General features: G+C 54.0%; 2 protein-coding genes across 4 annotated transcripts in view; both read left to right on the forward strand.

Annotated features, from left to right (window-relative positions):
- Positions 1 to 11,674, forward strand: part of UNC5B (unc-5 netrin receptor B) — a 59,804-nt gene extending 48,130 nt beyond the window's left edge. The window contains exons 4-17 of one of the 2 annotated variants that reach the window (XM_064464634.1): positions 41 to 144; positions 1,066 to 1,246; positions 1,811 to 1,978; positions 2,311 to 2,475; positions 3,264 to 3,296; positions 4,430 to 4,624; positions 5,074 to 5,466; positions 5,883 to 5,970; positions 6,060 to 6,228; positions 6,373 to 6,606; positions 7,463 to 7,612; positions 7,892 to 8,056; positions 8,147 to 8,331; positions 8,810 to 11,674. In XM_064464634.1, coding sequence (XP_064320704.1) covers positions 41 to 144; positions 1,066 to 1,246; positions 1,811 to 1,978; positions 2,311 to 2,475; positions 3,264 to 3,296; positions 4,430 to 4,624; positions 5,074 to 5,466; positions 5,883 to 5,970; positions 6,060 to 6,228; positions 6,373 to 6,606; positions 7,463 to 7,612; positions 7,892 to 8,056; positions 8,147 to 8,331; positions 8,810 to 8,975 — 2,396 coding nt within the window. In that variant the 3' untranslated portion in view covers positions 8,976 to 11,674. The remainder of the gene's footprint in view (positions 1 to 40; positions 145 to 1,065; positions 1,247 to 1,810; positions 1,979 to 2,310; positions 2,476 to 3,263; positions 3,297 to 4,429; positions 4,625 to 5,073; positions 5,467 to 5,882; positions 5,971 to 6,059; positions 6,229 to 6,372; positions 6,607 to 7,462; positions 7,613 to 7,891; positions 8,057 to 8,146; positions 8,332 to 8,809) is intronic. The other variant, XM_064464636.1, reaches the window with a different exon arrangement.
- Positions 11,675 to 15,391: 3,717 nt separating this feature from the next.
- On the forward strand, positions 15,392 to 26,855 carry SLC29A3 (solute carrier family 29 member 3). 2 transcript variants are annotated; one of them, XM_064464637.1, is made up of 6 exons: positions 15,392 to 15,491; positions 16,309 to 16,569; positions 20,690 to 20,772; positions 21,838 to 22,064; positions 23,206 to 23,368; positions 24,093 to 26,855. In XM_064464637.1, the coding sequence occupies exons 2-6, from the start codon at positions 16,321 to 16,323 to the stop codon at positions 24,760 to 24,762; spliced, it is 1,392 nt and encodes a 463-aa protein (XP_064320707.1). In that variant the 5' UTR covers positions 15,392 to 15,491; positions 16,309 to 16,320; the 3' UTR covers positions 24,763 to 26,855. The 2 variants fall into 2 exon arrangements, with proteins under 2 accessions (XP_064320707.1, XP_064320708.1); XM_064464638.1 differs by lacking the exon at positions 15,392 to 15,491 and adding an exon at positions 16,101 to 16,204.
- Positions 26,856 to 27,097: the final 242 nt, after the last annotated feature.

Below are 27,097 nucleotides of genomic sequence, written 5' to 3' on the forward strand. Positions count from 1 at the left end.
CAGGCTTGGTAACCCCTGGGTTTTCCTTCGCCCCCCCTAGACCTGCGGAAGAACTTTGACCAGGAGCCACTGGGCAAGGAGGTCCCGCTGGAGCACGAGGTCCTGCTGCAGTGCCGCCCACCCGAGGGGGTGCCGCAGGCGGAGGTGAGCAGCTCGGCAGCCCGAAGGAATGCCCGGTGGGGTGTCCCCTCCCGGCAGTCTGCAGCCACGGCCGGGGAGAGATGGGGCACGTCCTTGCAGATGGCTTGCGGCCGTGATGGATGGCCTCGCATGGAGACCGTCAGCTTTCATTATTCAGCAGAATTGTTTATTTTGGGCAGTGGGTCTGTTATTCTGACATCTAATAATACATGTAACCTCAACACCCGCTCAACCCACCTCTCCCATGCTTCCTGGTATGCCGTTAACCCGTTAGAGGGAAGATCTAATGAGGAGGCACCCAGTGACTTGTCTGAAGGGGAGCAGTCACCGTCAAGAGCCAAGGGTTGGGGAAGCCCATACAGATGGGTTTCTCTAGCACGGTAGTGATGCTTTCCCTGCCCACAGCTCTGTCAGTCCCCAGGAGCTGAGCATTGGTGGTAGCCACAATGTCCCATCCTTGGCCGAAACAGCAGTAACATGGCCTGGCCAGGCCTGATTTGGCCCAGCTTTCAAGGAGAAGTACATACAGTCAGAAGCAAGGTTGGCCAGCCAATGGTTGTGGTGCTGAGGACATCGGTGGTCTCGGTGGTGAAGATGGGGAGGACTTTGGGGCAGGTCATAGGCTGGTCTAGAGGGGTTTGCTGTCTGTCAGAGGCGGTGAATCCAGCCCCTCGAGCCTGGTGTTTGTCCTTGCTCGTGCCTGCACCCACTTTTGGTGCCGGTATCGACCCACACCCTTCCCAAAAAGCCTAGTTAAGCAGTTGTGTCCTGGCTTAGTTTTGGGGCCCTTGGAGAGCCTTGTGGTGGGGAGCACGTGGGATGAGCATTTCCACTGAAACCCATGACATGCTTTTCCTGGCTGAGCGTTCAGTTCTTGTTCAGCCTAATCACTGTCCTTACCCATCCATTCCGTTGCATTGCTAGGTGGAGTGGCTGAGGAACGAGGATGTCATCGATCCCACCCAGGACACCAACTTCCTGATCACCATTGATCACAACCTCATCATCAAGCAGGCCCGGCTCTTGGACACTGCTAATTACACCTGCATGGCCAAGAACATCGTGGCCAAGCGCCGGAGCACCACGGCTGCCGTCATCGTCTACGGTACAAGCCCTTGCTCCTGGGGAAGGGGGCCTTTGCTACCAGCCAGGTCTCCAAGCCAAGGGGAAATACAGGCACTTCCTGGGCGCGGTAGGAGGGAACGTGACCAGGGCATTGCACCACATTAGGTGTAATACCCAATGCCTGCAAAACAGGAACTCCTACCGGCTTGCACAGGCTCCTGGGAGAGGTTATTCGGTGTGGGTATTTGCAGGCCTTCTTGGCTGGGTACACATGTGGGTGGAGGTTGGACCCAGCTGGATCACTTTGACTCTCCAAGCAGCTGAAAAGCTGCATTTGGCTGACGTTTGCTATGAAACCAAAGATCGGCTGTGGCCAGATGCAAAAATATTTGCAAAGTGGAAAAAGGACCGAAGCAGCCTTGAGCATCTTGTGCGTGGGGTGTGCAACGTAGGAGCCTGGCGGTTTGCTTTTCACGAGGGTGAGCCGTTCCAGGGTGTCACAGAAGATGTCAGGACAGAGGACCTGGTGAACTGTAGGCTTAGCTCCAGTCCCTGCTGAAATGGGCTCTGCTGACATGTTAACACTCTCCGTCTTCTCTTGTAGTGAATGGTGGCTGGTCCACCTGGTCCGAGTGGTCTCCTTGCAACAACCGCTGTGGCCGGGGCTGGCAGAAGCGCACCCGGACATGCACCAACCCCGCGCCGCTGAATGGTGGCTCCTTCTGCGATGGGCAGCCTTTCCAGAAAATCACCTGCACCACCCTCTGCCCAGGTAAGGCGGTTCAGAAACCTTGCCACACTGCCTGTCCTCCAGGTTGCACAATCCAGCTGTGCTCCTCGAGGAGACAGAGGCTTAGGAGACCAGTGCGAAGCATCTTTCAGTCTGCCAAGACCTGAAAGGGCTGGAAATGTCTGCAGAGAAACGAGTTAGCCTCCCTAGATAGCATCAGGGCTGAGTTTGCTGGGATAACACTCCCTGAAGGTCTCTGGAAGCCCTGATAGGCATGGGCGCCTTTCTGCTGCTGGAGACATCCCGGTGCGGGGAACAAGCCCCAAGGCCGTGCCGAGGGGGGTACCAACATGCCTGTGTTTGGTGGCCCACAGTGGATGGCGCGTGGACGGAGTGGAGCAAGTGGTCAGCGTGCAGCACCGAATGCACCCACTGGCGCAGCCGCGAGTGCGCCGCCCCGGCCCCCCGCAACGGCGGCAAGGACTGCAGCGGCGTGCTGCTTGACTCCAAAAACTGCACCGACGGGCTCTGCCTCCAGAGTGAGTATATGGGCAGGCCGGCAAGGACCAGTGCCGTAGACGATGCCGGTGGCTGTGGTGCTCCAGCACTTGGCCACGCTGCTGTTGGCCATGCCTCCAAGTCGATGTGCAAAGGCAGTGCTGCTGGCATCTGTTTTTTAAATCGTGTCTTTAACGAGGTGTTTTTTTTTTAACTAAACTCACCCCTTCCAAAGCTAGTTCTCACCCGGTGTAAAGAAAGGTCTGGGGATTTTTGGTGGGATCTAAATGTCCCACCAAACCTTCTGAAATGGTGCTACGTTTGGGGTCTCTGCTGAAATAAGGACGGTTGTGGTTAGTGGGTGCAAGCCAGGGGGCTTCTCAGCCCCACCATGAAAACACCTGGACCTGGGTCATCGCTCGGTAGGAGCCCTGGAGCTAGCAGTAGCTAGGAAAAAAACCCACAATAATGGTAATAATAATGGTGCTGCTACACTATAAGCAGGCGCACCAAAGGCTGAGCAGCCGATGCTGCCACCTGCTGCTGTGTGACACCACTGTCCCCTTTAATGCTGCCGTGGCCAGAAATGCTCATAGGCCTGTTAGCTGGGGTTGGGCAGCTGGCAGGCATGGGGACGTCCTTGTCACCTCGCTTCTGCCCAGCTTTCTGCATGCCCAGGGAACGATTCTGCTCTCCTGTCCCTCCCCTCCGGGCTGCAGCTTGTTATGCCCCCCGGGCTTGTTGCTCGCCCCCACTTTTTGTTTCATCTCATCCCCATCTCACCATCGCACCTTCACCTTTTGTTTTCTAACTTTGTTTTTCCTGACAGATAAAAGAGTTCTAAGCGAACCCAAAAGCCACCGTAAGTGCTCATTTCATGGCCATTTCGTTTCTTTTTGAGGCATTGCTTTGTTTTTGTTCTGTCGCATCCATGGTAGGGCTTCTTGCATCCATGGTAGGGCTTCTCAGCAGCTGGGGAAGGATGGGGTGGGAAGAGGGAGCAGCTAAAGCCTGCCCCAAAACTCCTGTGTACTTTAAATCACCCGCTCTATTTGAATCTATAAGTACAACCCGCTTTTCCACCCCCGTTCCCAACCCCTTTTTTCTGCCTGCAGTTCTTGGGTGCACCACAATGCAGCCAGTGTCCCACCACCAAAGCTACTCCAGGCATCATCACCCCCCTGCAATGACGCCCCTCCTCAAGTTGGGGGTCCCAGGGCACATCGCGTTCCCATTTCTGACATCCAGAGAGGGGACTTGGGGAGGAGGTGACACCTCCCAGAGGTGGTATAGTCCTAACATGGTGGAGATTGCTGGGCTTAGGACAGGGCTTCACTTCAGCATGAAATTATAGAAACCAAGAGATGTGGGTGAGCGTGGAGGAAGGAGAGAAGAATGGGCTGAGCGTGCTCAGCTGCTGTTGCTGGAGGCTTTCCCGTGCTCTGCCTTCCCTCTTCACCCCTCTACTTTCTGGGCAAATATATCCAAGCTATACCAGGCATTTAAAGATTGAGAGCCTTGTGGCAGGGGAAGGGAAGATGGGGAAGCTGAGGGGTGTCTGTATAGACGCAGCAACACTCAGTCTTTCTGGATGGATGCATAGCTCAGATACATATATATGAGATGCATGGAGAGGCGTTTCATTCACTCCTCGTGGTTGTCTCTGTTAGAATGTGAGGATTGATAGCTTTATGAATCTGAGCTGCACAAACCTATTGTTTCTGGACTCCTTGGTGCTCAAGTAAAGTTTGCACGAGCCATGGCAAGGTGTCCTCCAAAGGTGTCAGGAGTTCACCTTCACCTCATTCTCTAACTCTGTCTTCTGGATTGCTCTTAGGAAACACCCTCCATCCTCCTGCCACAGTCTTTCCACCCCGCCCAGTACACATCTTCCCCTTCATGCCTATGTCCTGAGGTAGTGGTAGCGTTGGGGAGGACCTTGACATGCATTTCTGGTGCTCCTTTTTTCACCTCCGTGTCTTTAATCCCTCCCAGTGCTGGAGGCCACAGGTGACGTGGCCCTGTACGCTGGGCTGGTGGTGGCCATTTTCGTCTTCATCGTGATCCTCATGGCTGTGGGGGTGGTGGTGTACCGGAGGAGATGCCGGGATTTTGACACGGACATAACAGACTCATCTGCCGCTCTCACCGGAGGCTTCCACCCAGTCAACTTCAAGACCTCCCGGCATGGTAAGAGCCACAGCCCATGCAGGTCCTGCTCACCAGCTCAAGTGCAGGCAGAAAGTAAGTCAGGCTGCAAATCACGGTACGGGATGGGTCCCTGGTTGGACCCCCAGCCCCAGTTCTCTAGGGGGATATGCTGATTTTTGAAGGCTGAAGGCTCCATGGAGGTAGTCAGGTGTTGGTGGTGGGAGTCAGGGCAAAGCAGGTGCAGTGGGGATTTACCGTAGGATGCAGCTCCTCGTTTAGTCATGATGCTGAGCGGCTCCTCTCCAGGTGCCTGGTGGAAGGCGGATGGATGTAGCCCAGCACCGTACCTGTTATACCGTCTGCACACCCTCCATCCCTCGCCAGGAGAGGAGGGCTTTTCACAGGCATCTTTTCCAGTCGAGCAGTGCTTTTACATCCCCCTGTTTCCACTACTGTCTTCATCCCATCCGTGTTTCCTCCTCCTGCAGACAACCCTCAGCTGCTGCACCCCTCGATGCAGCCGGACTTGACAGCCAGCGCGGGGGTGTACCGTGGCCCCATGTACACCCTCCAGGACTCCTCCGACAAGATCCCCATGACCAACTCCCCCCTGCTCGACCCCCTCCCCAACCTCAAGATCAAGGTATACAACTCCTCCACCGCCTCCTCCTCGCCGGGGCTTCACGACGGGACGGACCTGCTTGGGGGAGTCCCTGCCACCAGCACCTACCCAGGGGACAACACCAGGGACGGCCACTTTGCGAACGTGCGGAGTAAAGCCCTGGGCTCCCAGCATCTCCTCAGCTTGTCCCGGGAGCACGGCAACAGCGCCAGCGGCACGTTTGGCTACCTGGGGGGAAGGCTCACCATCCCGGGCACCGGTAAGCCCCAGGCTGGGGAAGGAGGCTGTGTTTGGCTGCTGAATGATCAAGGAGTTGCTCTTGACCCAGCAGATTTGCCTGCCATGAGCAGCCCTTTGCTATCGCAGAGCTGGCTCAGGGGAGGAAGGCAGCAAGCCATTCCCAAGCCAGGCTTCTCAGGCTGGAGGTCACAGCCTCCTGGGACTTCTGTGGCCAGCCCTGCCATTGATCCAGGGCCAGTGCCTTGCAAAAAGATCAAACCTGCCTTTTTGCGTCCTAATGCGGTGGCCCGCCTCCTCCCTGCAAGCGGTGCAGCTGAGGAACATCTGGAGATGTTTCTCCTGGGACGCTCCGGGCTGTCCTTGTGCTCCCTGGCCGGAGTGGAGGGGTGGTTTCTCCCCTCATTTCATGACTAACGCCTGTGTGTGCCCTGCTAGGGGTGAGCCTGCTGGTGCCCCACGGGGCCATCCCCCAAGGGAAGTTCTACGAGATGTACCTGGTCCTCAACAAGGCGGAGAGCTCCCTGTAAGTCACACCGCACCGCCCGCACTTCTGCTCTTCACTGGCCGCCACGAGGCTGTCTTTCCAACCAGTGTCCCCTCTCCCCTCCCCAGCCTGCCCTCCGAAGGCACGCAGACAGTGCTGAGCCCGGCGGTGACCTGCGGACCCACCGGCTTGCTCCTCTGCCGCCCCGTCGTCCTGACCATTCCCCACTGTGCCGATGTCGGCTCCTCGGATTGGATTTACCGGCTGAAAACACAGTCCCACCAGGGAAACTGGGAGGTAAGGTGGGAAACTGGGAGGTAAGGTGGGAACCCAGCCCCTGCAGTCAGTGAAGACCATGAGCATTGTGGGACACAGTCCCTAGCAAACCCCCCCCGGATGACGGGCTGGTCCCCAGCCTTGACTTCCCATCTCTCCCTGTAGGAAGTTGTGACCCTGGATGAGGAGACCCTCAACACTCCCTGCTACTGCCAGCTGCAAGCCAAGTCCTGCCACATTTTGCTAGACCAGCTTGGCACCTACGTCTTCGTGGGAGAGTCCTACTCCAGGTCAGCCATCAAGAGGCTCCAGCTGGCGATCTTTGCCCCCACTGTTTGCACCTCCCTGGAGTACAACCTTAAGGTCTACTGCTTGGAGGACACGCCAGATGCTCTGAAGGTAACGTCACCTTGCGACGCCGGTGTGGGCTGCCCCTGCTTCCCAAAGGTCCTTGTTCTGGTGGTGAGATGCTGCCTAGTCCTCTGGGGATGGCCTGGCCCCAGGGAGCAGACAACCTGATGCAACTGCCTGCAAAGTGACCACAGTGAAATAATAAGCATGTTTACTGCTTTCCCCATCCTTCTTCATCTTCTCCGAAGGAAATAATGAGGGCGTTGCTTAGCTCCTATACTGGGCCCCCTTTCTGCAGACATTACACGAGAGGTTTTGCTGCCGCTGAGCGGGTTTTCTCTCTCCTACGTAAAAAACGCTTGCTGCGAGTGCAACACGAGGAGCTTGAGTTTCGATGCTTTGGCTGCCTGCATCACTGGTGCAGTGGCTGTTTTAATTCCCTGTGATTTGTCCTGTGGCGTCGGGATTGCTGTAGTGCCTCTAGGTGGAGATGTAGGCAGCACTCTGGCTCCTGGATTGCATTTTTCTCCTAAGAGTTGCCAGTGTAATAGCGGGATGGTGTTAAAAACAGATTGGGTGGCACTCTTCAAGAGTGCTACTAAAGTGCCCAACCTCTTTGTTGGACTTTTGCTTCGTCTGAGGAGTACAGAGGCATATATGGATGTTCATGTGCTGTAAAATTCAAGCTGTAGGTTGGGCTGTTGTGTGAGATGAGTTGGCACGTTCTTAGAGAGGAGCTGTTGGGGAGGCAAAGGCTGCTGTCCTAGGGAGGCCTCTCCCGTGGGCTTGTTGCTGCTGCTGGCTCCTCTTGGCTGGAAAATGCCTGGCTTTGGGCATGGAGAGGGGAGAGGAGCAGCCCCTGCTCTCCTCCTGGGTCTCACACTGCCTGTCCCGCTGCCTGTAGGAGGTGCTGGAGCTGGAGCGGACGCTGGGCGGGTACCTGCTGGAGGAGCCCAAGCCCCTGCCCTTCAAGGACAGCTACCACAACCTGCGTCTCTCTATCCACGACATCCCCCATGCGTTGTGGAGAAGCAAGCTGCTGGCCAAATACCAGGTGAGGGGCCAGGGCAGGGGCAGCAGGGGTCCCAGACCAGGGACACCACCTTCGGCCAGGCGCCACGGGGTTGTGATTGCCACTGGTCTTGTCTCTGGAGTTGTCTCCCAAAGGGATGGAGGAGGAAGGGGGACTGGTTTTCATGTGGTCTTTCCTGGTGGGATGCTCTCTGTGGGGTCCCTCTGTCCCATCTCATCCCCATGGGGTGGCCAGAGGAGGTGGGATGTCCCAGGAGAGCTGCTAGAGCCTTCGCTAAGCCCGTGCTTTGGTGGCCCACAGGAAATCCCCTTCTATCATATCTGGAGCGGCAGCCAGCGAGCCCTACACTGCACCTTTACGCTGGAGAGGTACAGCCAGGCCTCCACCGAGCTCACCTGCAAGATCTGTGTCCGGCAGGTGGAAGGGGAAGGACAGATCTTCCAGCTCCATGTCACACTGGGAGAGGTGAGCGGTGGGGAGGTGGGGGGACAGCAAGGGGATGCACTCGGGAGCCACTCTGTGCTGCAACATCTCACCCCATCTTTCCCCTTGCAGCATGCCAGCTCCTTCGACACCCTCCGTTCCCACCACAGCGGTGCCAGCACCACCACCACCCAGCTGGGACCCTACGCCTTCAAAATCCCCCTCTCCATCCGGCAGAAGATCTGTAACAGCCTGGATGCCCCCAATTCCAGGGGAAATGACTGGAGACTTCTCGCCCAGAAGCTTTCCATGGACCGGTGGGTCTCCCCATGCTTTGCTTTCCCCTCCTGTGCCCCAGGCAGGGGGTCTTCGTTCCACGCTCCCTCCCTGCTACAGTGCATCCAGCCAGGTAGTGTCCGGCTGTATAGGTCCAGCCATAAATTTGGATAAAGCTATGCATAGTTATACCCATCTATATCCATGCATCATTCTGTGCCACAGTCCTGGGTCTCTTGTCACTATTATTTATCTGGGTCTGCGCTTGGGCTGTTGCTGCCTGGGTTTGCCTCTGAGGACTGAAGGAAGGGAGGGTGATTTCAGCAAAACAAAGCTTGAGTTACTTTTGCATGAATGCCTGTATCAAAAATGGAAGATGATGTCTCAAGGGCATTTGCATTATGGCATTTCCATCAGGGTTCACATTGCAAACAGGTTTGCTGCTCTGGCATCTTCCCTCCTTCCATTCCCAAAGGGCAGGGCGCTAACCTGGATCTCCCCTCTGCTTCCCCTTTGTAGGTATCTGAACTACTTCGCCACCAAAGCCAGCCCCACGGGGGTGCTCCTGGACTTATGGGAAGCCGAGCACCAAGACGACGGCGATCTCAACACCCTGGCCAGTGCCTTAGAAGAGATGGGCAAGAGTGAGATGCTGGTGGTCATGGCCACAGAGGGGGATTGCTGATGATGCTCCTGGCAGCTGGCAGGCCGGGAGGACAAAACGGGGGGTTTTGTCCGACGGCGGGAGGAGGCACATCCATCCCCAGGCAGCGGCTGAGCGAGGAAGGGCCAAGGCCGCCGCTTCTCCCTCCCTCCTGCATCACGGTCAGCCTTAGAGACCCGTCCTCAGCGTTTACAAGCAATTCAAGTGTTACGCAGCATTCCTCTTCCTCCTCCTCCTCCTCCTCCTGGCCGTCCCCAGGGCGGCAGCTGGCGGCACTCACGGCGTGGGGGAGGAATTAGGGCTTCTCGAGTTGGGATGGGGGCTTTCCTTCTCCTTCTTTGTTTGGGTTCCCCTCTGGTTCTCCTCCTCCTTTAATAGCATTTCTGCATTGAAGAGATGAGTACAATCTAGGTGAACGGCTTACTTCTGTCAAAAGCTTCAGACAGCTTAACGAGGCAAATAGGAAAGAAAAAAAGGAAAAAAAAAAAGTTTCCTAGGAAACGCAAATAATTTATTATCCAGATCTTTGGATGAGTCCTTTTTAAAAAAAAAAAAAAGATTAAAAAAAGACAGATTTATAAATCTTTTTTTTTTTGTGCGTGAGAGCAAGAGCGTTGCTGTGGTCGGGGTGACAGAGCGAGAGATTTAAATGAACACACTTTTGTAGGGAAAAGCATGCGATCCAAGTGAGGCAAAATGTGTTTACATGTCCTGGGACCCCCAGGGAGTCCGTAGGATGAAGTGCCTCTGCGCCCCTCTGGGTCAGGGCCAGCTGAGACCCTCCCCAAGCTTTTTTTCCTTGCAAACTCCCCTTTCCCCAGCAGCAGCGCCCGGTGGAACAAGGGGTTCCCCTTGGCCTGCAGGGCTGGGGGTGCTGCCCCGCACTTAGGGTTCAGGGGAGGGGAGTATGTGCAGATATGGGTGTTTTTAATTAATTCTTCCCTGGCATCATTTTGGGGAGCTTTTTAGGATGGCTACGCCTTCATTTACATAACTTCCGTACAAACCAAAGAATTCAGTCCTGGGGTCGGCGGGAGGTGATGCGCAGCTTGGGTTGTGGGGAGAGCAGAGGGCTGGCGGGGCAGGGTGCGGCCGCTTGCAGGCCACGTCGGTCTCGGGTCCGTGTGCTCCTGCCCAGTTTTTGATGCAGTATTTCAGCAGGGATCTGGGGAGGGAGGCCTTGGTATCTCCACATTGCAAGCCAGGCTGAGTGTTTTCACACGAGGGGTGGCATCGTAAGCGGTGATCAGGTTTCCATCCGCTCGTTTGCAGCTCCTTTTTTTTCCCCTTTGCTAGAATTTTTATAATGATGGAGACACTGTGGGATGAATAGAAGGTAATCAAGGGGTAGGCGGGAATGAGGTTCCTCACAAAGATACGGTGTCTCAATGGAGGTGAAAATTTAGATGGCCTACGGATAGAAATAGTTACTCAGAGAGTGCTATATCTTAGAATTTTGTCTGTTTTTAAAAGAAAATAGGAAGGGGATGGTAAGCTCAGGATTAGACTAGATCACGTGGCAAGGCTGTGGATTCTCCATCGGTGGAAGTATTAGGAGCAGGTCCTGCTTCGGTCTGCGATGTGCGGGGTCCTGGCTGTGAAGCCCTGGCCTGGTGTCGCAGGGTGCCTGCAGCACCCTGCAGCTTGCTGGGGACCAAAGCAAACTCAGGGAGCCCTGCCGCGAGCGAGAGCGTCGCCTCTGCAGGGCGGCTCGGGGGGAGGTTTCAGTATTGCTTGGACTTGGGTTTGATTCCTCTCAACAGCTCTTGAAGCAGCGATTGAACACATAGAGCTGCTCCCTGTGGTGTTTCGGGGTTTCCAGGGTTCGTTTCTTGCTGGGTTTTCAAGGCTGTGGGAGAAAGGGAACGTTTTTCATTTGTGTTGGGTGGGAAGACTTCCGCTGGTTGAACTCTTGTGTCGTGTAGGAAGGGTTTTAGTCTATCCTTTAGGTTGCATTTGAGCATCTGATTTCTGAGACCCCGTCTCTGAGCTGAGGGGGAATAAGTAAATATGGGAAGAAATGAAGAATTGATGGATCAAACTGGCTGCTGGCATTTCATAGGGCTCCTTTCTCAGCACCGCGGTGCTCTCCACGAGACGAGATGCTCTCCTTTCGGGTCGCGCATCTGAATCTCTCTCGCTGTCATTCTCGCTGTGTCTGGTTCATGGATCACTCTGCGCCAGCATATGTGCTTGTCCGTCCGTCCGTCCTGCCCACGGGCACCTCTGCCTCCATCCCCATCCGTCCGCATTTGTCTTCCCCTTCCTTTCAGCCGGCAGCAGCCGCCTGGATCCGCCGAGGTGCATGGCTGGGGGGGGCTCTCCCTATTTTTCAGACCAGGGAACCTGCATCGGGAGCGGGGAGGGGGAGGCAGGGTTTGCCCCCCACCCTGGTTCTCTGGGCGCCTGCACCCGTCTCCCACAGGTGCCAGCTCCTGGGAGCCCAGCGTGCCTCCCTCCGCGACCAGGGTTTTGTCTGGCCCGGCATTTTGGCGAAGGCAAACCTGTGGTCTGTGTCATGCTGGCAGTGTCCGTCTCTTGCTCCGCAATCTGTTTCCATATTTATATGTCCAGGGGATGGGCCTGGTGGCATCCTCTAAAATGGCATCTGTTTATTCTGTAAACTAAAGAACTGTAAATAAAGTTTAGCATTCCTATTGTAACAAATTAATTTTTATGCAATAAATTATATTTCCTAGTCTAATAAAAAAAAAAAGAAACAATCTGCTTGCTCCTCTCATGTTCATCGTTCACCAGTTCCCGCTGGGTGTAGCATCTGCAGGGATTCGGGTCCAGCTCGAGCAGCAGTGGCAGCGTGGGGATCCCCGTCAGCATCCCTCTGGCTTGTTTTTGGGTCGGATGCTGCAGGAATGCCCGCGCCGGCAGCGGGAGGATGTTGCTGCCGGAGTCCCCAGCGGAGGTAAGCTGCAGAGATTGATTTATGGTTTGTTTTGGACTTGCATGGGTGATGACGAGGCAGGAGAGGAGCGCTACAACTGCGTATCTGTGGGCTAAGCCACCACCTCAAGCAGTTCGTTTCCTTCCCCAAGCGATATCCGCCAGCCCTGCAGAAAGCAATGCCCTTTCCAGCAAGGACCAGGACCAGGGTGCCTAATTTGGGAGGGGGGAATGGAGCACGGAGCTGCAATCCACTATTTGGGCATCCCTGTCCTCCACCCCCTCCTCTTCGCCTTGCCCCCTCCCTCGCTTTGGGACCACCTCTGCCACACTCCTCCCCTGCTTCAGCCAGAAGGGTTTGCAGGGAGAGGTGGGGGTCCCAGGGAAAGGTGGGGGTCCTGCTGCCCCCGCCTGCCTTGCCTGGGCCACTCACCTCGCCCCTGGGGCTCACGGGGACAAGGTGCCACGAGGAGATGGCAACGCTGTCCTGGCTCCAGGCCGGCGTGGGGATTCTGTGACCAGGGAAAGAAAAGGGGGAAAAAACCGCTACCACGTCACCGCGGCGGTTGTAACCTAGCCATGCAGAGATGCAAAACCCTCCCAGCTGGGCTTGCCAGCTCCAAGTACTATGCTGAGGCAGACACCTTCTCAGAAATGATAACGTTTTCTTTGCATATTCATGCCTTTAACCTCAATCTCCCAAGTTGCTTTCACTGGGCACCTTTGGCACTAACCTGTCTTTCGCTCACTCACGCGCTCAGAGGCCGCCAACACACTCACGCTTTGATAACTTCCACCAAAGGGCCCAAATCTGGGGAGAGCTTTGACCAACTGGTGACTGATTTCATCCGATGTTCTCCTATTGAAATACTCAGCTCATTCATGCCCCCTTAAAATTAAGCTGGCCCAAATCTTCTCTGCAGTTGATCTATTGAATTCCGCCCCCGTGACAGGTTCAACAGTGACTGCCATGTCATCGCTGAGTGTTGACAGAGGTACTGTGCTGGGGGACACTCGGAAGCACCGGAGCAGCCCACATCAGCCTCTCTGACTTTTCCATTGCGTGTTTAGGAAATTTTCTTTGGGCCAGTCCCGCTGGATTTTACACTTCACTTACTGTGAGCCGCCCCGTACAGCAGCGAGCTGTGCTGACGGGTGGGGGGAGCTGCTCTGTAAGTCCCGGTTTAAAAATTTCAATCTCTTAACCATTACTTACATGCCCTTTGCTCCATTATGCCTCCAGTGTGGTGAGAGCAAGCGGTGCTACGGGATGCCTGGCATTCCTTTGGGATAACCACGCAACCCTCTCTGCTCCAGCGCAGCTCTGCTTTCAAACCAGTGCTGGCCCCGTGTGTGGGGTGGGGATGGAGGGGAAGCAGCCCGAACCCCGCTTCGAGCAGCGAGGTGACCCTAAAGTCTGCCCCGGGCCCATGTTGGGGTCCGCATTGCAGGGGGGGGGTCTCTCGAGTGTGGGTAATATTGACTCGAGGGGCTGTCACAGCTTCGGTTAAGCGTGGGCTGGCTTTGTTTCCTCTGCTTGTCTGTCACGGTCCCGTGTGCTGATGCGATCTGAGGCTCTTCTCCAGCAGTGGGTTTTTTGACATGATAGACGGCAGCAGGTCAGAAATACCAGGCGAATCCCGCTGAGCTGACGGGTTACTCGCTCGGATAGGCCGTGCCATCTCCTCAGGTGCTTTCCCAGCCTGGCACGTCAATGCAGATGAAAATCCCAAGCAGAAACCTCTGGAGAGAAACCCATGTACTCCTCTAAAGCCTTTCCATTTCAGCACATCGCCGGTGGGTTGGTTGCGTGCTTCTGCTTGTTTGCTCTCAAAAGAATAAAAAAAAAAAAATAGGGCATGTGTCTTGGGCTATTTTGACGTCTGTGTGGCCAAGGCCATGTGATCTGCTCTCCTTGAAGGCTCAGAGAGGCTGGAGCTGTGTGGTGGCTGGCCCTGGCTCCCAGGCGGTGGCCAGCTGTGCACGCACTGGTGCTGCTGGGAGATGAGGTATCTGGGTCTGTCTGCATTTGTGCCACAGGCAGTTGTACGTGGGAAAAAAAAATCCAGATTAGCCCATCTCTGGTCCTTCTGCAAAAAAAAATGGAGGCTATTTTGCTTCGATGAAGAAAGGCTGGATACACATGCAACGGAAGAAAAGCAAGGAAGAGATCCGGGTTGGTTATAATTATCTCAGCTATTGGAGATGGGGAAGGCTAAAGGCAAACTGCTGGCAAACATAAGATGTAAAACTCCACTAATTGCCAACACAAGTACAAACAAGTTGGCAAAGCATGTGAGATTGTAGTAGGGTCAGAGAAAAGCTGGGGCCCCACCAGTTTATCGTTTTCCTGTGTGGCTGCCCACACGCCAAGGAGCCAACCCTGCCTTTGAGGAATGACAAAGGGAAAGAGTGGGGGAAGAGGAATAGGGCAAATGATGTTTTCTTTCATAGTCCCATGGTGCTCTCAAGGTGAGCTTTAAAGTGTAGTTTGGAGGGAATTGAGGACTTTACAGTGAAATTCATCCTAATGGGGCATTGCAGGATGTGAAGCATGTCCCAGCTTTGCTAAGAGGTCCCTCATCCTCCAGAAGATGCTCCCCATTCCCAGCTCTCGCGTGCTCAGAGGCCGCCAGCACACTCACGCTTTGATAACTTCCACCAAAAACCAAGCCTGGGGGAAAGCTCTTCTTACCCCCATGCCATAAGCCAGGCTGTGAATAACGCTGACTTTAAGTGAGCGCTTCTGATTTAAAACCGTGGGGTGCTGCTTGTGATGCATCTGCAAGAGGTCAGCTGGAGAGAGATGGAGGTAATAAAAAAAAAAGGGGGAAAGAAGGGAGAAGCGGGGGGAGGAAAAAGGGGGAAAAACCAAGGTGGGAGGAGAAGGGGGATTTGCTGGGGGCTGCCGGAGCAGCAGGCAGGTGGGTGGGATGGCTGTGCCCTTTCATTTTGCTTTTCCTTTTGTTAGCAAAGATCTGGCAGCCTCCCCTCTCCTCCTAAAACGATGAATTATAATAAAATTTAAAGCAGAAGTGTCAATTATGTGCATTTGAATAAGGTCGTTCTTTTCAGTATATTAGTTTTCTTTGCATGAAGTTGCTAAACGTTTTATATTTATTGTTTCTGCACCTTCACCTAATTGCAGAATTCTAGGAACTTCAGAGAGCTATGATGCTGATTATAAAGACTGAAGTTCTCATGCAGAGGAACAATGAAATGTTCAGTGAAAATCACTGCAGTTTGATGAAATGCGGGGAGAGAACACAGAAACCTTTAGCCCACCACCCTTCTTCTCTAGGCAGAGCCCCCTCCCTCAGTTGATAGCTTTTAGATGAAGGGTTAAGAGCTGTCTAAGTTACGGACTGCTTTGAAGGAGCGGTGTGCAGCCTGCTTTGTGCAGAGGACGGGACCAGGCGCCCTCCACAGGTCCCTTCCGAGCCGAACTACGACCCCACGCCACGGCCGGGTGCCCCCGGGCTGCGCCGCCCCCCGCCGCCCCGCACCGCCCCGCACCGCCCGCGGGGCCGGGCCGGGATGGGGCCACCCCCGCCGGGGCGGGGCCGAGCCGAGCCCCGCCTAGCCAAGCCGAGCCCAGCCGAGCCCGGCCCGGCGGGGAAGGGGCTGTGCGGCCCCCCAGTAAGTGCAGCGGCTGCCGGGGGGATGCGCGGGCGCGGAGCGGGGAGATGCGGGGAGGGATGCGGCGCTTCCTCCCCCCCCCCCCACCCGAAATTAAGCTCTTTTTGCAAAACCCCTCGTTTCCGGCATTTCCCTTTTCCCCTGCGCTTGGCTCGGCCCTTCCCCCGGGGCGGCTGGGCGAGAGTTTACGAGGCGCTTTGCAAAGCCTGGCTGTGCTGTTGCGGTTTACGGGTCGTTTTGCAAAGCCCGGTGTTGTCGCTTTAGTTTAGGCTCGCCTTGCAGAGCCTGCTGCGTTAGTTTACAAGTCATTAGCCGAAGCCCGGTGATGTTATGCTAGTTTATGAGTCATTTTTGCAAAGGCTTGCGGATGTTACAGTAGTTTACAAGCCGGTCTGTAAAGCCTGGTGGTGGTGCGTTAGTTTGCAGGTCATTTTAGAAAGCCTGCTGGTGTTATACTGGTTTACAGGTCACTCTGCAAAACCTGATGGCGTTAGTTTACAAGCTGTTAATGTTTTCTGGAGCCTTGTACATGCAGAGTTTTCCTGCTTTTGCAAGGCCAAGGGGACAGGTTAATTATTAATTATGGACAAAACAAGGGTACTGCCACAGCAACACCCGTTCCCACCGTGTCTCAATCCCCTCTCCCACGCTTTTCGGGGAGCCAGCCATCCCTGTGCCAAGCCGGTTCAGCTCACTTGTCTGGCATTTGCAGGGTAATTGTGGGCCAAAGGAGGAGGGAGCCGTGCACAGCAGCTTGCGAGCAACAGTTTGTACCCCTCAAATGATAATATCTCTGTTGGTGGTTGTTTTTTTGCAGCGTGCCAGCACCATGCCCCCGGCAACCAGCACCTTTCCCCCGGACGAGGAGCCCCTGATCGAGGAGTCCTTGGTGAACAGATACAGCCAGCAAAAGCCAAGTGACCACTTACATGGGGCCTACATTATTTTTTTCCTCCTGGGCATTGGGTCCCTGTTGCCCTGGAATTTTTTCATCACGGCAAAGCACTACTGGATGTACAAGCTGCAAAACTGCTCAGATCAGGCAGGGTCAGAAGGACAGGCAGCATCTGATCTGCGGGTGAGTGTGCTGTTTGCAAGGCAGAATAAAAGAAGTCGCTTCCCTTACTTACTTGCTCTTTTCCCCCTCCACTTCCCCAGAAAGTGAGTGAACGTCCTCTGAGGTTTCGCCTGCTGCAAACCTGGGGTAGGGGTTTATATGGGAACCACAAATAGTAGCAGGAAGGATGCTTAAAACTAAAAGGTGTAGCACTTCGAGGTCTGTCTTTTACCTGTATTTGAAGTGCAAGGGTTTAAGGCACGTTTAAAAAATTTGGCTTAACTAACCCTATAAGCAAGGCTGCCTTTCGTAGGACAGTTTCTACGGTGCAAACTGAAAATCTGTTTTTGTGGGTATTTTTTTCTTGTACTTCACGCTTGGTGAGCGCCCGAACCCCACAGTGCTCTGTGCTTTTCCAGCCAGACTTGGCAGCAGGTCCCTGTGGGCTGGGAGATAAATTGCCCTGAACTTCTGGCTCCATGGTGAGGCATCAAACACGTTTTAGGCGTTTTCTCCCTCGCACTGGCTGGTGCAGCGCGTCATTTAGAGGTGGCAGAAGGGCTTTGCAAGAGCACCGGCCCTCGAGCACATGGCTTGCGATAGTCTCGAGCCCCCCGGATGCTTTTCCTTCAAGATCTGGCAGGTGTGACCGGAGTATCTCCTTACAGCAATAAACATCTGGCATATGGGACGGGGAGCTTGTCACAGGGTGATTGATGAGCTGGCCTTGGGGCAGCAGGCTTGATGGCCTCTCTTTTTCTCCCCGAAAAGCCGCCTTCTCTTGCTCCTGCTGCCATGGCAGGATTACTTTCCTGTGCTCCCCTGACAAAGCAGTGGCGTTTCTTTGTGGCTGGAAGAAGTGTCAGAGTGATGAGTCTGTGTCCTGTCCTCCCGTGGCCAAGCTTGTTCAAGTGGTTTGGGCACGTTTTATTTTTGTATAAACACAGAGCCAGGTGTGACACCCGTATTTCCTCTAATTTCTCACACCAGTATGGCACCCACGGCTGTGTTCATTTTAACAGTTGTTAAACCTGCTGCATTTTTGATGGGAGGAAACCGAGTGTCGCGGATGGTGCTTGTACCAGGATGCTGAAGTACCGGTGTGCCTGTGTAAATGAAGATACTGGGTGGATTAAATCAGTGGAAACCAAGCCGCTGTGGTGCCTGAAGACTGCAAATAGAATCTATTTCTAGATAGAAAAAGAATTGCCGCCCCTGTGCTAGCGAGGGTGCCCAGAGAGGGGGCAAAAGGTGCTCCGCCACCACGTGGCACGATGTCCTCCCACATTCCCTTTATCCCACTCACTCCTCATTGCTCCTACGTCATGCAATTCTTGAATTCTTGAATTCCAAGGCAATTCTTGAAAAAGCTGTTTTCAAGTAGAGTAAGTATCAGTAGGTGTCTCTTTCCTAAAAACTCTTGCACAGCTGTATTCCTGGTTGCATCAGCCATTACTTTGTCAAAAAGATGTTTCTCCTCCTTCTGTATGGCCGAGGCGCAATGCTTTTTACTTCCTCCAGTGAAAAGCTACCTGGCTTCTCCGTGGCAGTCAGGTCTGATTAAAAATAAACCATTCGGCCCCATTTCTGCCCTGGGATGGCGAGCCACGGCGCTGTGGCAGGAGGGCTTACCTGCCAACAGAGCGCAACTGCGGAGAGATGTGCCTGCTTCTGGCTCCAGCCTGCTTGCTGCTGCTAATTTCATGCCCAGTGCTCCAGGTAATGCTCCGGTGCCTTCAGCCACCACCGTGGGCCTGGATTGCTTTTCCAGCCTGGCAGGAGCCCAGCTGCCGAGTCCAGGCTGGAGCAGAATAAAAACTCCTTTGCAACAGCATCTCGGCAACCGCGGGCAGCACTGGCTGACGCCAGTGACTGATTTGCCACCCTGATGTTTTGTTCTTGTTTGGGGGTTGTTTTTAGGTACCAAGTGTGTGCTGTGCATCACGGCGGTGTGTTTGAAGATGCTGTAGTTACTACAGGGTCAAATACCTCCTTTACACACCTCGGCTCCATGGCTAAGGGATGACACCTTCCCCCGTGAGAGGCGGGGGTGTGAGGAAGGTGTCGGGTTTGCTTCGTGGATTATTATTTATTATTAGCCAGGAAAGGGGTGACAGTCTTTCAGTGCCTGCATTTCTCCTCTAAAACCACGTTGGTGATGGGGACCTTGGCCCTTGCAAGCAAAGGTTGCCCAGAGGGGATGAGCTGGCCGGTCAGGGAGTGCTCAGCAGAAAGGGAGAAGAACTAGATATATGTTTCATAGCCAAATTTTTGCTCAGAAAGCATGTCTGCGATGGGTGGGAATACCCATGCAGGGAGAAGAATTGCCATCTGAGCTGGATTAACACCTAACGAGCAGGAGCAAAGAGGTGAGCCGAGTGTGGAACCTGGTATTTTTCCCTTGATCCAGGCATGGATGAGAGTTGCCACTTGTCATTCTGCTGCCTCATTAAAAATGTGTCATGAGGGCTTTCCTTTTTTACAGGAACAACAGCAACTGAAACCCTTCTACCTGGCTTTTCTCTTCCAGCAGGGTTTGGCTGGGGATAAAGCAGGGTAAAATTTCCCAGTGCAGTGCAGGCTCCTCAGTTTCTTAAATACTTTCCCCATTTCTGTTCCCGCTGCTGGTGTGAGCATGTTTGTTGGGAATAAATGAATGTTTCCCTGGGGTGCTTGTAATGCAGCATCTCTGCTGGGTTACTGCAAGTGTGGATACGCTTCTGCATGGTGGAAAGTGTTATAAAGTCTTTTTTTCCCCTGAAAGAAAAAGAAATAACTTGGAAGGGATAGCCCTAGATTGGTTTGGGGGTTTGTTTTAAGTAGGTTGATAAATAAGTCTTCGTTTTAGCAGCCAGCTTCGCGTTTTGCTTTGTCTTTTCTCCTATAATTCATCATATGGCCATAGAGCTTTGAGCCTCCTGCTTCGCCGAGCCAACACTAAGTGCAGGCATTTATGTCTCCATCTATATGGACCCTCTGGGAACGATTATTAGATTTCCTGTCACTTACAGTAAAGGTCCTGATAGGGAGGAATAAATGAACATGCTTGTAAACTGATTAAAAGACTACAATACGAAGCTGGAAAAAAAAAAAACCTAACGTGAAGAGAAAACATGCCAAGTGCCTCCTCACGCTCGGACACGACGTGGCCCTGTCTCCGTAACTAGGTAACTGCAGAAAATGAAAGCCCGTCAGGATGAGGGTTGATATGTACGTCATCTTCTTTGCGAGCATCATCCTACCTGCTGGCTGAGATTCCTGCAGAAAAAACAGGGGATTAAGCACCTCAAGGGCAGGATGGAGCAGACACACTTTAACAGCATAATACATAAAATGGATTGAAAATGTAAGCATTTGGCTGCAATCTTGGCAGAGGAATCTCTCTCTCTCTGCTGTGGTTATTGCTTTCTGCGTGCCCAGCCTGACCCCTGCGCAAGGCGGGCTGGTGAATATTGACTGATGCTGCAGTCGACTTGCTCTGATGATATATGAGTCCCCAGAGTAAATGTGCTTTGAGTCTCAGTATAGTTCCTCAATGAGTTTTGTGCACGCAGAGAGGGAGACCGGGAGGGAAAATAACGTCCCTGTGTTTCCACCCGCGCTGCTTTTGCTCAAGCACATTCTCACGCGTGGTGTCCTCGTTGCTTCGCGTGGAAAGGCGTGCATAGGTTGGGTGGTTCGCTAATAACAGTAGTGCTTTTGCGTCCCAGTTTGTAAAAACCAGCCCTCATGGAGCTCAGGTTGGGTAAAATGTTCAGGGGGTTTGTCCAGGACACCAGAGCCCACAGAAATTCAGAGCTCCTTATTTCGGTTGCTTCCCCGCAGGGCCGGCGCAGCAGCGAGGCAGGTATTTCCTTCAGCATTTTTGCTTCTGAATTTGTTATGTCCCTAGTTTCCCAAAATATCCCAGGGTTGTTGCAGGACGAGACAGCCGCGGGGCCGTTTCCATCACCCGTTCCCTTTGCCTGTCGTCCTGAGCAGCTTTGCAACACGTGCTATGATGCAATGAGGTAGACACCATCATAACCCCCCATGCATGCTGTATCATGCCGTATTTAGGACCTGAAATTCATGTGTTTCTCTCCCCCTACCTTTTCTTCTTTGTTTGTTTGTTTATTTATTTATTTATTTTTCCTGGCAGGATTTTTTTGAGAGCTACATCTCCATTGCTTCGACGGTGCCCTCCGTGCTGTGCCTGGTCGGAAACTTCTTGCTCATCAACAAGTAAGTGCCTTTCCGTTCCCGGGTCCGTTACCCATGGCTTTCCCCAGCTTTGCCAGCCTCGCTCTTGCCTTTCTCCTGCTTCAGCTGTGGCTCCCACCTCAGCCTCCCATTCTTTTGGGGGGAAGCCATGGGGCACACGGGGCATCACGAGCACAGCCTCCCTGTGAGGCCAGAATCCCCTCGTCTGCCCCTGCCTGAATCGCAGCTGGCTGAGATGAAGCAGAGTAAAAGCCACCCCACCGGCAGCACCCATGCCTGGAGTTGGCTTGAGTTGCACCACTGTAAATAAATTCCTAATAAATTCCTTGGTTAATTGCTTGGCAAATGGTTTTTCCTCTTAAAAATGCCATCATTGTCACCAGGGACCGGCTGATGAGAGCTGGGCTCATCCAGGCAGTAGTAACGCATTGCTCTAGTCCTACCAGCTGCTGAAGTGGGTTAAGAAATGGACCATCTGTGCCATGTTGCAAGCTTGACTTAAATCTGAAATAGCCACCTCCCCTCATTTGTACCGCTCCTTGCACCGGATCAAAATCCTGCACATTGGTGGGCGAAGAGGAATGTGTTTATGTGCTTAATCTCTAGATCCCAGCTGCCGGTCCAGCTCCCCACCTCCCTCCCTCGCCCCCTTCGTCCTGCCCCCAGGCCAGCCCATCCAGTCTCCGGGCTGGGTAATAAGCCACCTCCGTGCTCAAACAACTAATTATCTTGTAGTGACGTGCTTGGGATCGCGTTCACCCAGCCTGCTTTGGTTCCCAGGCAGGCTTTATTGCTGCTGCTGCTGTACGTTGCTCCAGCAATGGGGATAGCTCCTGATTTCAGGGAGGAATGGGCTATTTACAGCTCCGCTGGGCTGATAGGCGTAGTCCTACTGATGGCGAAAGTGGACATTGCAGTTAACGTGTAAAGGCTTCTGAGGAAAATCATGACTTTTTATTCCTCATCTCCACCCACCTTCCTTTATTTCCTTTGATCCTTCTCACAGCAGAGGAGTTGGTGTCCTCTGCATCACGCCTTCATGTTATAGTTTTGAACACAGGAGTGCCTCCTTTCCCTTCTCTCCAGGGTGCCCGCCAGCGTCCGGATCCTGTCCTCCCTCTTCATCATGCTGGCCGTCTTCCTGGTGATCACAGTGCTGGTGAAGGTTGACACCTCCACCTGGACCACCCGTTTCTTTGCCCTCACCATTGGCTGCGTCATCGTCGTCAGCAGTGCCTCGACCGTCTTCACCAGCAGCATATTTGGCCTGAGCAGCTGCTTCCCCATGAAGAACCTGCAGGCGCTGATCTCGGGTTGGTGTCCCCCACCTGTGCCGTCCTGGCGGTATCGTGCTCTTGGGTTTTCTGTGGTTGCGTGGTTGGTTTTCTTTCCCTCCTGCATCTGGCATTTTGTCACATGGGTTTTATTTTAGAGATTTAACTTTGCCTTGAAGATAAAGGGAAGTTACTTGGTCACATGAATCGGTGCTTTCGTTTCTGTAAATACCCATAAAGTGAAGTGCTGAGGGCTCAGCAGAGATGAGGAGAGTGGTGGTCCTTCACCATCCCCACCCAGGGTCAAACGCCCTGCAGACCATCTCCAGCCAGTGCGATGGCTTGGCTTCATTATTCGTTCTGTGCAGGGAGAAGGGGGGAAGGAGATCCATCCCTCAGCTCCTCTGTCTGCAGCTGGAGGAATCTTCAACTTTGCACTGTCTCCTCCTTTCTCTTCAGCATTGCCATGCGTTTCCGTGAGTGATGAGCGCACATCGGGAGCCATGAGTGATGAGCTCCCTGGAGGTTTGATAACATTATAAATGTGCTGTGGAACGGCTGACAAACCAAGAGGGGAAGGGGAAAAAAAAACAAGACGGAGAATTTTTTTCCTGGGGCTGAGACAGGAGTGTTTTAATGAGTTTAGCCCGGTGGGGGAAATCACTGCATCCCTGAGACAGCATACCTGTTGCTGGTGGCTTGAATTCCCATGTGGGGGAGTACAGAAGAGGGGTGGTTACACGTGTGCCAATTTATGCTTTAGGCAGGGTTTGGACCTTCTCTGCAGGATTCGGCACGTGCAAACCCAGCAGGTCGGGTCCCGTCCTGACCATTGCACAGTGCTGTGTGGGAATGGATGCAGGATGGGACCTGGGCTGCGGTGCAGCCCCACAAATAGCTGTGTTGCAACAAGGAGTGGAAACAGAGATGAGGTGGTGTGTGCAGCTGCACTCTGAGCTGGGTTTGGGGACCAGTGTGTGGGGCAGGGGGGTGAGCTGCTTCCCCTGGGGGGGTTTGTGCACACCAGGAGGTGTTAATAAGAGGATACAGCTGTTTCTGGGTTCTCCCTCTGCATCAAAGTCCTCCTTGCTGGAGGTGCTGTGGGTTGCTCTCTGCCACCTCAAATGTCCCTCGCCTGTGCCCCAGGTACTGAGCTCTGGCTCTCTGGTCCCCCATGCAGGTCAGGCCATGGGCGGCACAATCAGCGCCATCGCCTCCGTGATAGACCTGGCAGCAGCGGCCGATGTAACAGACAGTGCCCTGGCCTACTTCCTCACCGCCGACATCTTCATCGTCATCTGCATCATGGTGTACCTCCTCCTTCCCAGGCTGGAGTACTCCAGGTGTGTGCACCAGCCCGCCATGGGCATCCCACAGGCATGGGCTGGGATGGTTTACCGCTGTCGATGCTGAGCGGGCTTGCTGGGGGGACCCTTGAGATGCTTGCTGTGCCAGTCCCTGGCCCATCACCCCACAGCGTCCCAATCCCATCTCGCACCCCACGCGCTCCAGCGCTGTGCCACCGCTAGCCACACTTCCCCATTTGACCGAAACCACAGACCGAAACTGGGCGCCGGCCCCAGCCCATGCTGAGTTTCTGCCAAGCCTCCCCTGTGGGGGGAGAGGTGCTGACACAGGGGCTTCCAAAAGGCATGAAGTCAGCGGAGAGCCGTGATCTCGAAGCAGCCAGGCAGTTGGGTCCCCACAGGGTGTCCGTATCCGCAATGTCATGCGCTGATGTACGTGACCCATTGGTCTTGCTGGCGCTCCCAACTCCCAAAACCACCTGGCCCCGCAAATGCCTGCATGCAGTAGGTCCCCCCCTGTGAACCACCGAGGGTGTAAAGGGGTCCCCATTGTGGGGAAGAGGGGGTGGTGGGTCCCTGAGGGTCACCTCTCCATATGAGGGAGGAGCTGGAGATGCAATGGGATCGCTGCAGCTGCCTTCACTGGCTCCGGCAGACATCCCTGTGTCGCCAACTTCTCTCCTGCTCTCTCTCGAAATCTCAGTTTGGGTTCTCCACAGGCACACTTGGCTAATAATCCCCCTGCTCCTCTTTTTTTCAGGTATTACATGAGCAGCCAGAACAAGAGCTCATCTCTGGCCGGCGTGCTGCCCGACAGCTCTGCGGAGGATGAGGCAGAGCCGGGAGGCACCACAAATACCTCCTTCCTTGCAAAAAGCACCAGCATCCCCCCGCTCCGCCCCATCCTACAGAAGACTGCCCTTCTTGGCTTCTGCCTCTTCTACGTCTTCTTCATCTCCATCATCATCTTCCCTTCTCTCTCCTCCAACATCGAGTCGGTCAGCAAGTCCTCGGGAAGCCTGTGGAGCACCAAGTACTTTGCACCGCTCACCAGTTTCCTCCTGTACAACTTTGCCGACTGGTGTGGGAGGCAGATCACCGCCTGGATCCAGGTGCCGGGCCCCAAGAGCAAGCTGCTACCCGTCCTCGTCCTCCTCAGGACCATCTTCCTCCCTCTCTTCATCCTCAGCAACTACCAGCCCCGGGCTCACATCCGGACGGTACTCTTCGACCAAGATATCTACCCAGTGGTCTTCACGGCACTGCTGGGGCTGAGCAACGGCTACCTGGGGACGCTGGTCATTATCTACGGCCCCAAGATCGTGCCGAAAGAGCTGGCCGAGGCAGCAGGGGTGGTGATGACATTTTACCTCATGCTGGGGCTGGCTGCAGGGTCCGCCTGCTCCGTCCTCATTGTCCACCTCGTGTAGAGGAGCAGCGGGAGGGGGGATGCCCATGGTTTGCAGTGCTGCTGTCGGGTATTTAGAGATTATTTTTTTTTTCCCCCAAAAGCCAAACAAACATGGCATGGTGTTGGGGCAGGCTGCCTGTTTTGAGGGGGCGTGTTGCATCCGGGGGGAAAGTCCTTCTTCTGGGGTGCTTAGAAGGTCCTCTTGGACATTTTTCACTCCCTGGCTTGACTGGAGCAAACAGACCAAAAAAGCCTTGTTCTCCCCAGGGAGCTCGAGGAAGCAGCGGGAACGGACCACAGGGAAGCCTGTCCCTCACCCCAGCGCCGGTGGGCAAGGGTGGCTTGCTGGTGCCACCGTGCTGGTTTGAAACTGAAACCGGGTCTTTTGACAGCACCTTGCGTTTTGCTGCCTCGTTAGTATGAGTTTAGCCCTGCAGTGGTTTGGTGGTCTCGGGGGGACCCCCTTCATCAAGCTGTGATGGTGGTGGTGAGCTAAAAGGGAATTTGAGCCCTGGGGCACCTTCAAGCAAGCTTCAAAAGTGGATAGCAGCAGCGCCAGGGAGCAGAGGGCTGTTTTGGGAGGATTTCATGCATTCATCCCATGAAAAGCACATATAAGGGAAACCTCTGCACTTGGACTTCTGCTTGCTTTAATTTTTCCAGATAAGATTGAATGAGGGATGATGCAGCCCCCAGCACGGTGCTGCTAGTGCTGGGGCTATATGTTGTGGCCAACCTGAGACCATTTCTCCTCCCGTGACCGTGGTATGATGGTTGTGGATGCCAACTTACCTGTCTGTAGCTGAACCCCCAAGGAAAGCGAAATGCTAAGTGGTCCTAACCTAAGGTTTTTAGGATGCCTTTAGTCAGCATCGAGAAAGGTATATAAAAGCCAGGGAGAGGTATTAGAGAGGCTTTGATGTGATGTTCGCTGCAGAAAGCTGATTAATTTAGGTAGACAGGTGGCATATGGTCTCCAGATGGTTTCAGAGGGGTGAGCTACTCTGACACCCAAAAAGATGGCCCACCCAAAGGGGACTGGCTTTTAAAGCCACTTAAACATATGCAGATGCAGCCTGGACTAAATAAAATTATTGTATTGATTTACTCAAATTGCCTGGATTTATGGTCTAGGAGAGGTGAACTGGTAAGCAGGGATGGAATGGCACAACTTGGTGTTACAGCTGCTGCCTCAGGGATGCTATCTATGGAAAATATTTCCTTTAAGACTGGGTCATTAGCGGATGCTCTGTCATCCTCTCCTGCTTGAAGCTGCTGGTCTGGGTTGCCAGGCTGTCTCCTTGCTGTGCTGGATGGTGGTTAGCGAGAGGGAGGATACGGGGCTGGTGCCTTTCCACCTGCGGGCGCCCTGGCTTTGCTGGGAGAGCGGCAGGATCGACAGCGGTTATTGCCAGGGGGTGAAATGTAGGCTTGGTGGGTGTTGGGTTTTTTTGTATAAATCCCTTCCAGTGTTTAGTTTGGGCTCGTTGGCAATACACAGACAGTTTCGCTTTACAGCTGATTTTTATTTAAACATAAAATCCAGACACGAGTGGAAAATTTACAGGGCATGCAGCACTGAGGAGCAGCATCGCAGCACCCGACTTTGCACGTGCGTGCTCTTAATCCTTTCGCTTCAGTAGGTTTGCAGCCCTTCGGCCCCTGACACTTGGCCAGGGACTGCTTTAGCCACTGTTGGCCCAGGTGAAGGTCCGCCTCAGCTTGAAGGGCAGCGCAAGGGCTGAGGGCAGCGATGCTGGCCGGCCAGCTGGGTGGTGCTCACGGGGGGGTAGGCGCTCCCATTGCCTCCACGTTGCTTGGGGTAACGCGGTAGTTGGTCGGGGCTGAAAAGCCTACGCCAACCTCATGTTGGCAACCGAAATGTCCCTTTGTGGCCTTGGGTGCTTCCCACTTGAGAGCCTGCTGTGTGGTCTGGTCTCCCCAGCTCATACACTTTCCCCCCATCCCAGGTATGGTGAGGTTCTGCTCATTTAGTGACTGCTTTGCACCTCTGCTGGTCCTCTCCCTCATGTTACAGGCCAAGTACCTCTTGAGACAGAACTTAATTATCCGTTACTGTTGCTAATAAAGTTAATTCTTGATACTGTGCAACCGCTGGTGTCTGAAGTGATTTCTCTTGGAGGTGCACTGATGCATGTGCTTTTAGTTTGCGTTTTTCCTTTTGGTCATCCTTCTCTCCCAGCTTGGATTGTAAACGCGGAGAAATCACCGGCAAGGGCTGGGTGAAGGGGCCCTGAGAGAATTGCTTTGAGAGCCCAGTTATTCTAATTTAATATCTCCAAATGACCTGCAGGTAGTTGTGGAGAATATATTTATTGCATCTGTAGGGGAAG

This window comes from Phalacrocorax carbo, chromosome 13 (assembly GCF_963921805.1).
Source record: "Phalacrocorax carbo chromosome 13, bPhaCar2.1, whole genome shotgun sequence".
Lineage (NCBI taxonomy): Eukaryota > Metazoa > Chordata > Aves > Suliformes > Phalacrocoracidae > Phalacrocorax > Phalacrocorax carbo.

Coding starts and splice junctions, on each gene's coding strand:
- SLC29A3 (XM_064464637.1), top strand. CDS start 16,321: ATGCCCCCGGCAACCAGCACCTTTCCCCCGGACGAGGAGCCCCTGATC. Junction 22,065..23,205: donor CCTGCAGGCGCTGATCTCGG/GTTGGTGTCCCC, acceptor TCCCCCATGCAG/GTCAGGCCATGGGCGGCACA. Junction 23,369..24,092: donor CCCAGGCTGGAGTACTCCAG/GTGTGTGCACCA, acceptor TCTTTTTTTCAG/GTATTACATGAGCAGCCAGA.